We start from the raw sequence: 14479 nt of genomic DNA on the forward strand, positions 1-14479 counted from the left end.
CTGAATGATACAACATTCAAGCAAAGATCTGGGGTGGAAATGAAGTTAAATTTAAGTGCTATTTGTGGAAAACTGATGCCCTGTCTAATCTAGCATTTCCTTAATTGTCACCATAAGCATACATTTAAAGCTTTATGCCTTAAATTTTTAAAAAGGCAACAGTCTAAGAATCTGTGACACAGGCCATTGTTTCTCGAGGTAATTTCTTAAAAAACACACCTTAAAGGTTTTGACACAAAGGCATTGGTTTTTGACACGAAGCACTGGAAGCTTAAAATATATCTTTTGTCATGCTTGATTAAAACATTTTAAATTGAGCTATTTATATTTGTGTTTCTGAATGTAACATGTACACTAATTCCTAAAGCAGTAAAGAGCTGACACATGACTAGTGTCCCTGGAGCTGGCAAAGTAAGAAAACATGCTGAATTGTTGGGAGGCAGCCAGAGTTGGATTGCTCAGAATGCTTCGAGCCGAGGGGCCTTTGGAGGCAAGCTTTCATTTTATCAGGGTATTACAGTAAGAACTGCACGGTAAGGATTTTAAATCCTAAGCTCAGGATTGACTATTGCACTTGATCAGGTTGTACAACTAATATTGTGTTGTATGGAGTAGAATAGAAATCATGTTGGACTAGTTTTATGTCTGAGCTGTGCTTTTAGTAGCTATACTGTCCTAGGTAAATCACTTTGCTTCCCTGAGACTCGGTTTTCTCCTCTGTGAAATGGAATGATAATTTATCTCATAGAGTTGTAAAGAATATGTCAAAGCCCCTAACACTTGATAAATTTCCCCCTTTCCTCATTAGCTTCTTCTTCCAAGCTCTAAAATGTGAATAATATCAAATGTTGTCTCAGTGGGATAATTAATTTTGTTGTTTACTACTGAAAGTAGGACAAGACTTCTTGTGTAGCCATTTCTTCCTTTTGTTGTGTGTGTGTGTGTGTGTTTTTTTTCTCCCCCAAACAGGGACAATGTGTTTCTCCTTTAGTCTATGAAAGCTTCTGTAAGGTGGGCCATGGTTAGACCCTCCCTAACCCATTGCATTATATTACAGTAGTAATTTAAACCATAAAATAAGATGCTCTGAATGGGAAAAAAAACTTGCAGGTGTGTGAATACAGGAGTGGGCTGCATCATAAACTCTCTTAGGAAAATGATGAAAGGCCTCTGTGCTCACCCTCTCTGGGCTCAATGGAAAATATCTGAGAATTACAGTGAATTGTCAGTGCAGGTGTCATTACTCTACAGATCTTCTGTTACCAACACTTCACCGGTGATAACAGAAAAGTGCCTCCTTGCTTTCCTCCTGAGCAATCTCCCTCAATCATAGTAATGCTGTCATAGAAAAGACGACGACAGATCTGCTCTCTAAAAGCAACAATTATTGAATACCCATCAAGAGAGAAAAGAGTCTTTTTTCCAAAATCAAATCCAAGTGTATGTTTGGGTAGCTTCGTGTAAGCACAGATGTTTTATGGCAGCTTTTTTTTTTTTTTTAATGCAAATTAATATTTCTGCTCATTCAGTACATACATTTTCCTGCATAGATATAATAGATATCACAATGGGATGTTAATTATGGACATAAATCAGAGATTCTGGAGCTTAACTGGAAACCATAATAAATTTACAATTTGAGATTAGCAACTGTGAGCAAAGTAGAATGCTCAGATTGAGTGAGACTATCTCTGATCTCTCAAAGGGGATTGAGTTTGTTTGCTTATTTTTTCTTATTTAGGTTATTCCAACTTTTGATCTTAATGGCAAAAGAGTATGATTTCATCAGGGAAAAACATTGTTCAGTCTGTTTCAGGCTCAGTGGTGGATGGGTATGTTTTCTCCTCACAATCACCATGTAAGGTAGATATCCCCATTTCACATGCTGGGGAGGAGAAACGGTCCAGGCCACAGCTAGTGACAGAATAGGTGGATCTCCTGGCTTAGCAATCTGTGTAAAATTGATCAGTAAACTGTCTTTTTCCATGGGAAAACTTTCTAGAATGCCAGTGTGTCTGCTTCCTTCATGAGATAGTGAGCTCCCCGAACGCTGGGCCCTGGGTCTTATTACTCATGCACCTTGCAGAGTGCCAGCCATACATCGGATGGCTCTTAAGAAATACAGAGGTATATGTGGTTTTGTGGATGACTGACCACAACATTTGAAAAGTGAACGATCTGGAAAATGTGTGATGTTTGAACTGTAAATGTCACCTCCATTTTAAATTCCAGAAAATGTTCAGTGAAGCTTGTGCGGTTGGCTCAGGAGGATGTGGATGTTTTTCTCATAGGGAGGAACATGTGTGCACCTTGGTGCTAAAGCTGTAGTCTGAGAACTGTGTGTGTGAAAACTGCATACATGGGTGGTTTTTGTTGGGTTTAAAGATGGGAATCCTTGTCGACTGAGTGTAACAAGGGAGAAGATGGGTCTTACAGAAGGCAGTGTGGTTGAAGTCTAGAGTCTTCCCACTTTCTGCCTCCAGTTGGGACAGTAAGGGGAGGGCATGAGAGGTGTAGGAATGGGAGGGAGGAAAACTCATGTTAGAGCTTTTCTCTTCAGTAAGGTTCAATAGAAGAGTATCTTTTGAAGAGCAGGAGAAATGGATTAGAGATGGAGCAAGTTTAGAGCAAACTCGGAGAAACTTGGGGCCTGATACACTAACAAATCAGAGGTTACCTGGGCAGTTTTAGAGGTTCACCTGTGCTTGAAAAATTAGGTTATCAAACTGCAATAATCAGTTTAGTTTGTGACATTTTCCCGTAGTACTTGAAGTAAAAAAAAAGTGGATAGTGAGATTTACTTATGTTGAAGGACAAGGAGTAAGAAATCTTAAGTTTGTGGGTACTTCTTGATCTGCTTGGAATATGTGCTTACTCAATTTTAATTATTTGTCACAGACTTCAGCAGTCCACTGACAGCAATAGTTTTTGTTTCTGGAGCATTTTTCTAAACAAAATCCCACCTCCTAAATTTGAAGCCCCACTTTCCAATAAGAGTTGGTTAACTGTTACTCTCTGGCTCTAGTGGTAATGGCCTTAGTAGAAACTATAGGAATGAGTTACATCTGTCAAGGGAAGTTCTGACCTAGTGGATGTTTAACACATGCCAAGCACATTTTGGAGATTAAACACTAAACAGTCTTGATCTTTGTCCTCATGGAGTTGACACTATCAAGAACTAAGGTGAGTCTTCATGTAGGATAAGCCCAGGAGGGCCTCATACTCTGGGACTAAAATGCACCTATTTCAGTGGAACCAAAACTTTATAGTAAAAATGAAGGGAGATTTATTTTAAAATTTTATCTAGAAAAAAAAAGAAATAAACTTTGAAAATAAATTCATTTGGACAAAATCTAGCTTTTATTCTAACAACACATTAAATCTTAGAATAATGAGTCAAGTGGGCTTTTTGGGGAGATTTTTTGATTTTTCAGACATAATAATACATCATATTTGACTTTCATAGCATCATAAAAGGAGTCATTTTTCCAAAAGTATTTGAAGATGTCATCAGTTTTCCCAAAGCGTCTCTTAACCCTTTGATACTGAATTCATTTTCTTTTGATGTGACTTTTGTGCCACCATCCTTGTTTTTCTTGATTTTTCTCTCGTCCCTTGTTTCCTGGTCTAATGCTGCCAGGTCTTCATTTGTTAGTCACTTTGCCTTGACTCTGAGCAGGTGTCCTGCATCTTAACAAGGGCTTCATGAAACTCTGCATTGTTTGCAGAGGTTGTAGTTTTATTTGCATTTTCTTGTAGATGTTGGACCGTCCAAGACACTAACAGTGGGATAGATAGAGATGCTAGTCAGACTTGAAGGGCTGAGTGGGGACTTACTGGTTTAAGTGGTCATATCACTTGTGAGTATTTTCCTCTTAATAACAGCTTGTACTTTGCTGTCCGCTCTGGTGGCTGCAGGGCATGAGGTGTACAGAGTCCTGGAGGAGGCTCTGAAGCAGACACTAAGAATGTTAGGCAGAGAGGGACAGGAAGAGTATTCCAGGCCCCAGGTTGGATGTCTCTTGTATACATCAGTTACATTCGTTAGATGGTATATATCTTTTTATAGAAGAGGAAACTGAGTCTCTGAGAGATCACTTCCCTGAGGTGTCACAGTTACTACTGAGGTTCATACAGAGTCGACTTGAGTCTGTGTTTTCGCACGTACTCTGCTGCTCTGCTGCTTTCAATTTTGAGGGTGGGTGTGGTTAATATGAAAGCTTTAAAAACTGAATGCCAAATAGCCTTAGCCAAGGGATGTTTTGTCATCCACTGAATCCTCGGTGACAAAAATCTGCTGATGGGAAATAAGAAAAGAAGGGATACCTCCCTTAGAGTACCCATGATGGAGTTTTAAGATCTTCTCAGGCAAGTGGAAATCACCAAGAAAAACTGAAAGACCGTATTGCATGTCAGTCTTCTTAGCCTTAAACTCGTCATTCTAAACACAAGGAGCTGCACATCTGCCACGAGCCCCTCAAGGAGGTACTATTTCATTTTATCTCCTAATATAATGGTGCCTGAGTGTTTAAATATTAAACCTTTTATTATAAAATAGTTTTCATTTTTTTGTTCCTACTAGAGCCAGAGCTCTATTTATGTTGATCTTTTTGTTGATCTTTTTCAAATTATGTGTATTACCAGATTGTATTATCTAAGGCTTTCTCTTTAGGGTAGCAAAGTGGACTGGCTCTGGTAGGGCTTAGATGATCCACTGGGCTGTGCTGAGTGGGAAATAAGCACTTTCTGCCTGGCTCTAAATACTCATCTTCAAAATGTTTCTTCTCTTTAACTGGCCCTATGGATCCCCACCGATTACAGAATAAAAGAGAGGCCCATGGGTTTGGCATGAGAGCCCCTCCAGAGCCTGACCCTTCTGCACACTGCCTCACCTTTCAGCCTGCACACCCTACTCTCTGGCTATTCCAGCTGCACACAGTTCTCAAGTCGGGCCCAGGTTTGTGCTGGCAAGCCATTGCTCGTGCGTTTTTCCTGTGCTCTTTATCTCCACCCCTTCTAACCTTCTTCCCATACACTAAGAACAGCCTCTTTCAAGACTTAGCTGAAGCCCAACCTTTTCTGTGTGATGCATATTGACTCCTACCAACAGATGCAACTAGCTATTCTCTCCATTGTGTGCCCTCCCCTATAACCATGGTTTAAATTTTTTACTTTCTCAACTCATGTCATTATTCTGTATACCCTACTTGGTCTACTTATGGGGTCACAAAGAGTCAGATATGACTGAGAGACTTTTTGTTGTTGTTGTTGTTGTTTTAATGTTCCCTTGTAATTTAATAATTGGATCCAAAAGCCTAGGTGAAATAAAGCACTTGGGAAAGAGATACAGCACCCCCACCTAAACTATTACTCCTTGTTATTATTATCTCTTTTTCCCACCAAGGACCATGGTCTTCTTGAATGCAGGGACTCTTTGGGATTTTTGGCCCCAGCCTTGAACTGAGCCCAACACATGGTGATGCTCTGCATTGCAAACTTGAGCAGTTGCGTGAAGGGAGCAAGTTGAGCAAGCCCTGTGATGTTTGGAAGTCCGTTAGCTATCCAGGGAGGAGCAGCACAGTGGAGTGTTTGTTTCCCATCTCTGGACTGGGAAGTGTGTTTACTTCGTGCTGACAGACGAGCACAAAATGGGGCCGAGGGTCTCCATATCCTCACCTGCACCCTTGCCGGCAGCTCGAAGCTGTTGTGTCGGTGCTAATGAAGCAGTACAGGAAGCACCACTGGATAGAGTTCAGCTGTGAACCCTGGCCTCCCAACAGGGGAAAGAGGGGTCCTTTGAAGAAGAAGACAGCTGGGTTTTGGTTTCAAGACCTTAACACTGCCATCACTAGATACTCATCTGTCAGTGCACAGGGGACAACATGTGGGGAACAGTTGTGTCCAGTCAGGCTGAAGAGAGGGAGAGATGGCTGATTTCCAGGGTAACTGCAAAACCTCCCATGGCTGAGGGTTCTGTTTAGTGTAGCCAAAAAGAATCGATTTGGTGGGGTCGAGGCTGAGTGTGAGATCCTGGGCACAGTCGGCCGTGGGCCAGGCGACGGTAGCACGTCACCCGCCTGCATCCTCACAAACTGTGTTGGTCAGTTGAACCTAGTGATCAGAACTGCTTCCTGTGCACCACAGTCCTAAATTATCAGGGAAGTCCTAAATTATCAGACAGAAGGGACTGTACCAAGTCCCTTTAAGTCTTTCTAAAATGACTGCGACTTTGCTCTCATTTACTTGAAACCGTGGTATCCTTACAAGAAAATATTTTCTCTTCTCACTTCCCCCCGACCCCTTCCCGCTGGATTTAACTAGTGGTATTTTTTTCTTTCAGGGAAAAAAAAAAGATATTTGTAATCCTTGGTTGAGTTTGTTTACTGAGTGTCCTCTAATCTGGGCAGGAGTTTTTTTCTGAGGGGATTTATTGTTCATTCTGTAATGGCTTTTAACTCAGCAGAGGTTTATTTAACAGAATAGGAAGAGGGAAACTTATCTCCTCCCTAATCCCTCTTGAATGTTTACATTACTCTGCCAAAGTAAATGCTGGGTAAAGTGGCAGCAGTCATTTGCTCTATAATAATCAATATGCAGTTGCCAGAGCTGATTGAAGCATATTAACATAAGTGATAATACTGTCAGAGAAGTGAAAAGTTAAGTTGCTTATCGGTATATTTTGATAAGCTACTTAAATTTTACAGTAGCATGTGCTGGCTTCAGACAGACATTAATGACAGAGAGCTGTGCGCTTTATCTGTCCTCTCTATTCGCTCTCACTTCATTTATTACCCTCAGCAGTACAGCTGGTAATCTGTCCGGGGCGCTGATTTCCTTCTGCCTGGTGGGATGGAGTCAGTCCTCCACGCTGTTGGTAATGGACACTATGAGCGCAGCAGGGCAGATGTGAGCATGACGGCAAGCGCTTGATAGGATACTCTTCCCACGTGACTGTTTGATGTCATTTTGGAAAAGTTTCCTATGGAGAACAAAGCCATTGATGTTTTAAGTGAAAAAAACTTCTTGGGAATAGGAATTTGTTTCAGCAATAATTCTGTAGCATTAATACACCTCTGCTGTTTTTGTTTGTTCCATCAACACTGAGCACTGAGGGTCTGCCAGGCTCTGTGCTTGGCCCTGGGAAGACATAGTAAAGAAGGATGTGAATCCTTCCTTATTGTCATGTTTAATCTGTTGGGAAGACAGATACGCCATTGGAGTGCCACATGGTGTGTGGATTGTTATAACGATAGTTTGCATGTGACAGGGGAGTACAGAAAAAAGGGGAATTCGGGCTTGAGAGTCGGGGACAGGGCAGCAGTGGGGAACTATTAGGAGGATGAGCAGAAGTCAGCTAGAGTAGATCATGAAGGTCAGAGGGAGAACAGTGCCAAGTGTATGCAGCGCAGACTTGGGCAGGCTTGAGAACGCCTGGACATTCCTCAGAGTATGACTGCAATGAGAGGAGTGTGTATATGGGGGTGCAAAGTGGGGACAACTGGAAGGATGGTCAAGGACCTGACCGAAGAGCCTTGAATGCTGTCCTCAGAAGTCCTGCAGTGATGGGGCACCACTGCAGGAATTTAATCCAATGGGCCACTTATACTCACATTTTAGACCACTCTCTGAGCCACACAGAGGACGGACTAAGGTCAGGACCAGGCTCTCGTCAGAATTAAGGGACATGATGGTCAGGTCCTGCTGGAGGGCAGTGGGGGCAGAGAGTCAGGGCTCTTGCTGCAATAAGTACAGAGAAGGCTGTATTACAATGGAAAGTTTGATGAATGGTTTCAGGCTCTTGGGGCCTTTGGGCACTTGCACACGGCAACAGTGAAAGTGCTGTGTATGTGTCTCTATGTGAGTGTATGTGTGGCTATGTGTATCCAATCATGAGAAACTTGAAGCTTTCCTGGAAGGGGTGGGTGTGGTAGGAGGAGCCTGGGGGGCTCTTCAGAGATGGTTCCTGATTGCAGAGTCTGCTTTGAATTTCTTCTTTATGAACCTGTTCTAGCTCTGAGGCATGGGAATAATTTATAATGGACATTCAATCCTCTGCCTTACACAGGCAACTTTTTTAAATCTCAGAAATAATTAGCATTTTACCAGTCTGCTTTTCTAGCACAGCCTACAACAGGAAGGCTCTTCAGGATATAAAGAGAAACTGAAATGTACTGTCTTGAATTAGCTCCTGATTAAAGTTTTTGACCTGTGTACTAATAGTTCATGTGTTTCCTCTTCCCTCAGCTATCTCCCCTGGTTCGAAGTATTTTATAAGCTACTTAACATCTTGGCAGATTACACGACAAAAGGACAGGTATTTACCTTCTATTTTACTCTGTTTAATAAGTAAACTTTAACTTTTATGATTATAAAAATAATAGTGCTGTGTTTTTCACTAAAATGTTTACTGAAAAAGTAACACATTCCCATTATAGAAAGTTTGGGAAATTCAGAAAGCAGTAAGAAGGAAAAGAAAGTCACTTCTAATATGTCTCCCTACCTTTCCCCCAACCTCAAATAAATATTGCTAGCATTTTGGGATGTTTTCTTCCTTTACTTTTTGAATTAAATACATAATAAATAGGCCATTAGCATTCAGAGTTAATATTCACCATCTCATATTCCCAGACAGCTCTGAAAGTTCATGATATGTATTAAGTAATAATTTTGCTGAGGCACAAATTTGAATTGTTAGGGTTTGTCAATAAAACTCTTAACTGGCAAGTGACGTAACCCAGTGTCCCAGTCCCATTTCAGTAGGGCTTTCTTGAGTTTTACAGTAATTTTTTTAAGGGTCTGAAAATCACTTTAAACGTTCAGCTGTACCTCACTATACTTTTGGAAGAAGTGACATGCTGAAGTATCTTCCATGGGTGTCAAGAGGCAACTGAAACTGTATTTAGGCTTTTGAAACCGACAGTTTTAGGTACCACAATAATGGAAACATTTATTCCATGATAATATAAACATTGTAAATCTTTTCCATGGCTGCACATCATGTATCATGTACCTTGGTTTACTGAGACATTTCTCTGTTATCAGGAATTTTCATTATTTGGGATTTTTTTTCACTATTATAAGTATAGCCATTAACATCTTTGAACATAAAACATTTTCTTCATTTTGGAGTGTTTCCTTAAAAAGAGGATCTCAGATGGGCCATTTGAAGGTTAGTAGACATAAACGTTTTAAAGCATTTGCCAAGCTTCTTTCCAGAAGAATCGTACACCTGTATTTTGCCAGTAAAGGGTAAAAGATATCATTTACTGGCAAAGTACAGGAGTGCCTGGGTTACCACACTCGCATCACTAGCTTTTGATGACTTCATTGCGTCCTTGACAAGTGAACAGTTCTCATTGTTTTAATTTCATTTCTTTGATTATTAGTTAGTTGAATATTTGTCTATATATCTAGCTTCTTATAGTTTCCTTTCTTGTAAATAGCCTAAGAGTTTTAATTAAAGAGATACATTATTGTTAAATGTTAGAGTTTTCCCCATCATATTGTCTACAGAACATCAGTTCTAAAAAATGCTCCATTCAAAAAGAGTACCATAGGTGAGTAATACTGGGGTCAGGGAAAGGGGAAGCTGTGCCTCATTTTTGTTTCCTTAAAATTCTTGTAACATAGACTCTGAAAAGTCCTACAGTGGAGAAATCTATGTTACCCAGAAATTTACAACTTATTTGGCCCCATACCTTTTAATTCCTTGACAAATATTAACAACATTCTGAGATACCAGTGTTTCCTGGAACACACTTTGGGAAATGCTATTTTTTGAAGAAAAGGTAGAAATTGTGTGAATAATGGATAAATCTTTAAGTTAGATTTACTCATTGGCAAGTGTATTCCAGAGGCCACAGTAAATGGAAGAAATAACTAATAGAAATGGCTCCCTAGATCACTGTACTCATTCTGAAAGAATGCTTTAGGTATCAGGGAATTCCGTCATAAAAGAAGTGGTTTACTCTTTGATGAATGAGTTGAGGCCATCTTGGATCTGTTCATTGATTTCCAATTCATGGTTCACTTTTGTCAAACATTTGTTGTTGTTGTTTTTAATTTAAAACTGAAAGATGTCTTTAGTAAATAGAATTGTATAACATGTAGGCTCTTAACAGTCTTACAATTGGAACTTAACTCACATTTTTTTCCCCACCATATATAAGCTCCGGTCATTAAAAAAAAAAACAACACAATTTACTAGACTTTTAAAAACATGTCTTGGGATACAGGAAATATTAGGTGGGTACAAACTATGCATAGGGGAGATAGGATTATTACTCTATAAAACTGGTGTACCAATCCTCTGGGCCTTTGCCCCAGTTAAGGGCCCTGCCTCTTGGAATGTTGGAAACTGAGATCAGTGATCTGTTCTAGTGGAGTCTGTTTCCCTTATATGAAAGACTCTGTTTATTGAATTTCTTCTGGTTAAAGAAATTATGACACAGAAGATAGATAGTCTGCTTGCAACTGGCTTGATTATTTGCAAGGTGTGCATTATCAGATTAGAACAGGTGGAAAGAGCTTTCATTTAAAAAAAAAAAACAACAACCACTCTTCCCCAAGTCCAGAAGTCATTGAGAAAGTTGTCCAGGGTAGGTAGGCTTCAATTAAGGGCATGGGGAGTGACCATGATGGCTCAGCGTGGAGGACAGAGTCTAAGCTACATCATGAGGGTGTCTGTTTGAGTCACTGACACACAGTGATTATCAGGCCCTGAATAAGGCAATGATGACATCCCTGCAGAAGCGATGGCAGAGGGTGAGGAGGGCGTCTGATCCAGAGAGAGAGTGAGCAGTCTGTTTGAGGGTGTTGGAGGCTAAGCAATGAGGCAGTTATTTATGTGGGACAGTGGTGACAGTGGCTTGGCTTTATTTGGACACCAGATATCAGAACTTCTGTGGGACCTAGAGGAGGCACATGGGAAAGAGGACAGCAACAATGGCCCAGCACTAGGGTGATGGACCCTGGGGTAAGGAGGGCGTTTTTGTTGGTGGGAGATCCAGGGGAGGGGGGCAGATACTGGTGGCCTAGCACTGGATGTCAGTATTTGAGCAAAGTAAGAAGGCTATCTAGATGGAGAGGGAGGTAGGGACAGTGATAAAAGATTGCTTACATACAAGCAAGTCAATATATTAAGGAAATAAAGACAACATTTTTCACTTTGGCTAGAATATAGTTAAAATATATAAAGAGAAGAAACTAGAATTATTCCTGTGCTGGATTGAAATTAGAGTCATTGATGTGAACCCATGGCTTTCAGTATATGTGATAGATAAAGAAAATGGAGATGTAACTGTGTACTGTGGGTTGTGTGTGTGTGTGAGAGATATTCCTTGGCCCTATCCATTGAAAGGGTCTGGGGTCCACAGTACACAAGTAGCAGTGAGCACCCCCATTTTTCCACTATATATGAGTAGCAATGAGCACACCCAAGTATCCACTACACACAAGTAGCAGTGAGCATACACCCAAGTACTGAAATCTTGGTTCCTAAATCCATTTTCTAGTCAAAGCTGTGGTTTCTTCAATAGTCATTATGGATGTGAGAGTTGCACCGTAAAGAAAGCTGAGTGCTGAAGAATTGATGCTTTTGAACTGTAGTGTTGGAGAAGACTCTTGAGAGTCCCTTGGACTGCAAGGAGATCCAACCAGTTCATCCTAAAGGAAATCAGTCCTGAATATTCATTGGAAGGACTGATGCTGAAGCTCTAATACTTTGGCCACCTGATGTGAAGAACTGACTCATTAGAAAAGACCCTGATGCTGGAAAACAGTCAGTGGGGTCACAAAGAGTCAGACACAGCTGAGCGACTGAATGGAAATCCATTTTCTACTGAAAGGAGCAGGGACTCCATGAAGAAATGTCTAATTCTTCTTATACTTGTGAAAAGTGTAAGATGAGTCTGGAATATCTTTTTGTGCCAAAAGTGAGGAGGTGCTCAAAACATTTTGGGGTAGGGTGGGGTCAAGATGGGAGAATAGGAGGATGTGGAATTCACCTATCCTCACAAGTACATCAATAATATATCTGCAAATGGAACTGTTCTCTGTTCTCACAGAGTACCTACTGAACGATAGCGGAAGTCTCTGGACACCTAAAAGCACAAGAGAAATCCCCACATAACCAAATAGGATGAAAGAAAGAAAAGAGGAAATAGGAAGGGAACAGCACCCCTTGCAGGGAGCTGAGGGATGAGGAGGCATTCCTACACTCAGAGAAACCCCTTCACTCTGGGGAAATCAGCTGGGACAAAGAAGGAACTTCAGAGGATCGGAGGGGAACCAGCAACCAGTCTGTGGAAGGTAGGCCAGAATGAGATCTGTGCAACACTGCATACCCCAGCCTGAGTTGTGTGTCTGCCGGTGTGGAGGGAGGCTGGGTGCTGAAACGTGGGGGTTGGCGGGCAGACCTAGGGAAGGGACAGCTGTTAGCTTAGATACCAAGACTTGGCTCCACTCATTTTTTGCAGACTCCAGTGTTGGATACTCTAGGCCAAACAACCAGCGAGATAGGAACACAATCCCACCCACCAACAAACAGGGTGCTTAAAGTCATCGTAAGCTCACAGACACCCCAAAACACACCCCCCTAATGTAACCCTTACCATCAGAGTGTCAGGACTCAGCCCGGCCTACCGGAGCACAGGCACTGGTCCCTCCCACCAGGAAGCCTACACAAGCTCCTGGACCAACCTGACCCACTGGAGGCCAGAAACCAGAAGCAAGAGAAACTGTGACCCTACAGCCATCAGAAAGGAGACTGCAAGCACAGTAAGTTAGACAAATTGAGATAACAGAAAAAATATTGCAGATGAAGGAGCTAGGTAAAAACCCAAAGGACCAAGTAAATGAAGGGAGGAAATAGACAATCTAACTGAAAAAGAATTCAGAGTATATAATAAAGATGATCCAAGATCTCAGAAATAGAATAGAGGCATGGATCAACAAGATAACAAGAACCTAGAAGTAAACTAAAGAATAATCATGGATGAACAATGCAATAACTGAAATGAAAAATACACTGGAAGGAATCAATAACAGACTAACTGAGCAGAAGAATGGATAAATGAGCTGGAAGATAGAATGGTGGAAATACTGCTGCTGAGCAGAATGAAGAAAAAAGAATGAAAAGAAATGAGGACAGTCTCAGAGACCTCTGTGACAACATTAAATGCAACAGCAGCATTTGATTTGTAGGGATTCCAGAAGAAGAAGAGAAACGGTCTGAGAAAATATTTGAAAATTAGAGTCAAAAACTTCCCTAACATGGGAAAGGAAATAGTCACTCAAGTCCAGGAATTGCAGAAAGTCTTATACAGGATAAATCCATGGGGGAACATGCTAGCAAAAATTAAATACAATGAAAATACATTGAAAAAGCAGCAAATAACATACAGGGCGATTCCCCATAAGATTTTTTAGCAGAAACTATGCAGGCCAGACGGAGAAGGCAATGACACCCCACTCCAGTACTCTTGCCTGGAAAATCCCATGGACGGCGGAGCCTGGTGGGCTGCAGTCCATGGGGTCGCTAAGAGTCGGACACGACTGAGTGACTTCACTTTCACTTTTCACTTTCATGCATTGGAGAGGGAAATGCAACCCACTCCAGTGTTCTTGCCTGGAGAATCCCAGGGACGGCGGAGCCTGGTGGGCTGCCGTCTATGGGGTCGCACAGAGTCGGACTCAACTGGAGTGACTTAGCAGCAGCAGCAGCATGCAGGCCAGAAGGAGTGGAAGGCTATATTTAAAATGACAAAAGGAAAGACCTACTACCAAGATTTCCCTGGTAGCTCAGCTGGTAAAGAATATACTTGCAATGCAGGAGACCCTGGTTTGATTCCTGGGTTAAAAGATCCTCTGGAGAAGGGATAGGCTACCCACTCCAGCATTCTTAGGCTTCTCTGGTGGCTCAGTCAGTAAAGAATCCACCTGCAATGTGGCCTGGGTTGGGAAGACCCTCTGGAGGAGGGCATAGCAATCCACTCCAGTATCCTTGCCTGGAGGATCCCCATGGACAAAGGAGCCTGGCAGACTGCAGTCCATGGGGTCACAGAAAGTCAGACATGACTGAGTGACTAAACACACAGCAAGATTACTCTACCCAGTAAGGATCTCCATTCAGATTTGATGGAGAAATGAAAAACTGTACAGATAAGCAAAAGCTAAGAGAATTCAGCACACCAAACCAGCTTTATAATACGTGCTAAAGGACCTTCTTTAAGAGGGAAATATAAGAGAAAAAAAAACTCTACAAAACACAACCAAAATAATTAAGAAAATGGCAGTAGGAACATATGTATAGATAAATACCTTAAATGTAAATGTTTTAAATGCTCCAACCAAAAGACAGAGTCTGGCTGAATGGATAAAAGGACATGAACTATATATATATATGCAGTCTACAAGAGACTGTACTTCAGAGCTAGGGACACATGTAGAGTGAAAGTAGGGGGATGGAAAAAGATACCAT

General features: G+C 41.4%; 1 protein-coding gene across 8 annotated transcripts in view; it reads left to right on the forward strand.

Annotated features, from left to right (window-relative positions):
• DENND1A (DENN domain containing 1A) overlaps positions 1–14479 on the forward strand; it is a 523231-nt gene that overhangs the window by 241577 nt on the left and 267175 nt on the right. For all 8 annotated transcript variants that reach the window (XM_043916893.1, XM_043916896.1, XM_043916894.1 and 5 more), the window contains one exon: positions 8245–8314. In XM_043916893.1, the coding sequence (XP_043772828.1) occupies positions 8245–8314 (70 nt within the window). The remainder of the gene's footprint in view (positions 1–8244; positions 8315–14479) is intronic.

The sequence above is a fragment of the Cervus elaphus genome, chromosome 11 (genome assembly GCF_910594005.1).
Source record: "Cervus elaphus chromosome 11, mCerEla1.1, whole genome shotgun sequence".
NCBI classification, from domain to species: domain Eukaryota; kingdom Metazoa; phylum Chordata; class Mammalia; order Artiodactyla; family Cervidae; genus Cervus; species Cervus elaphus.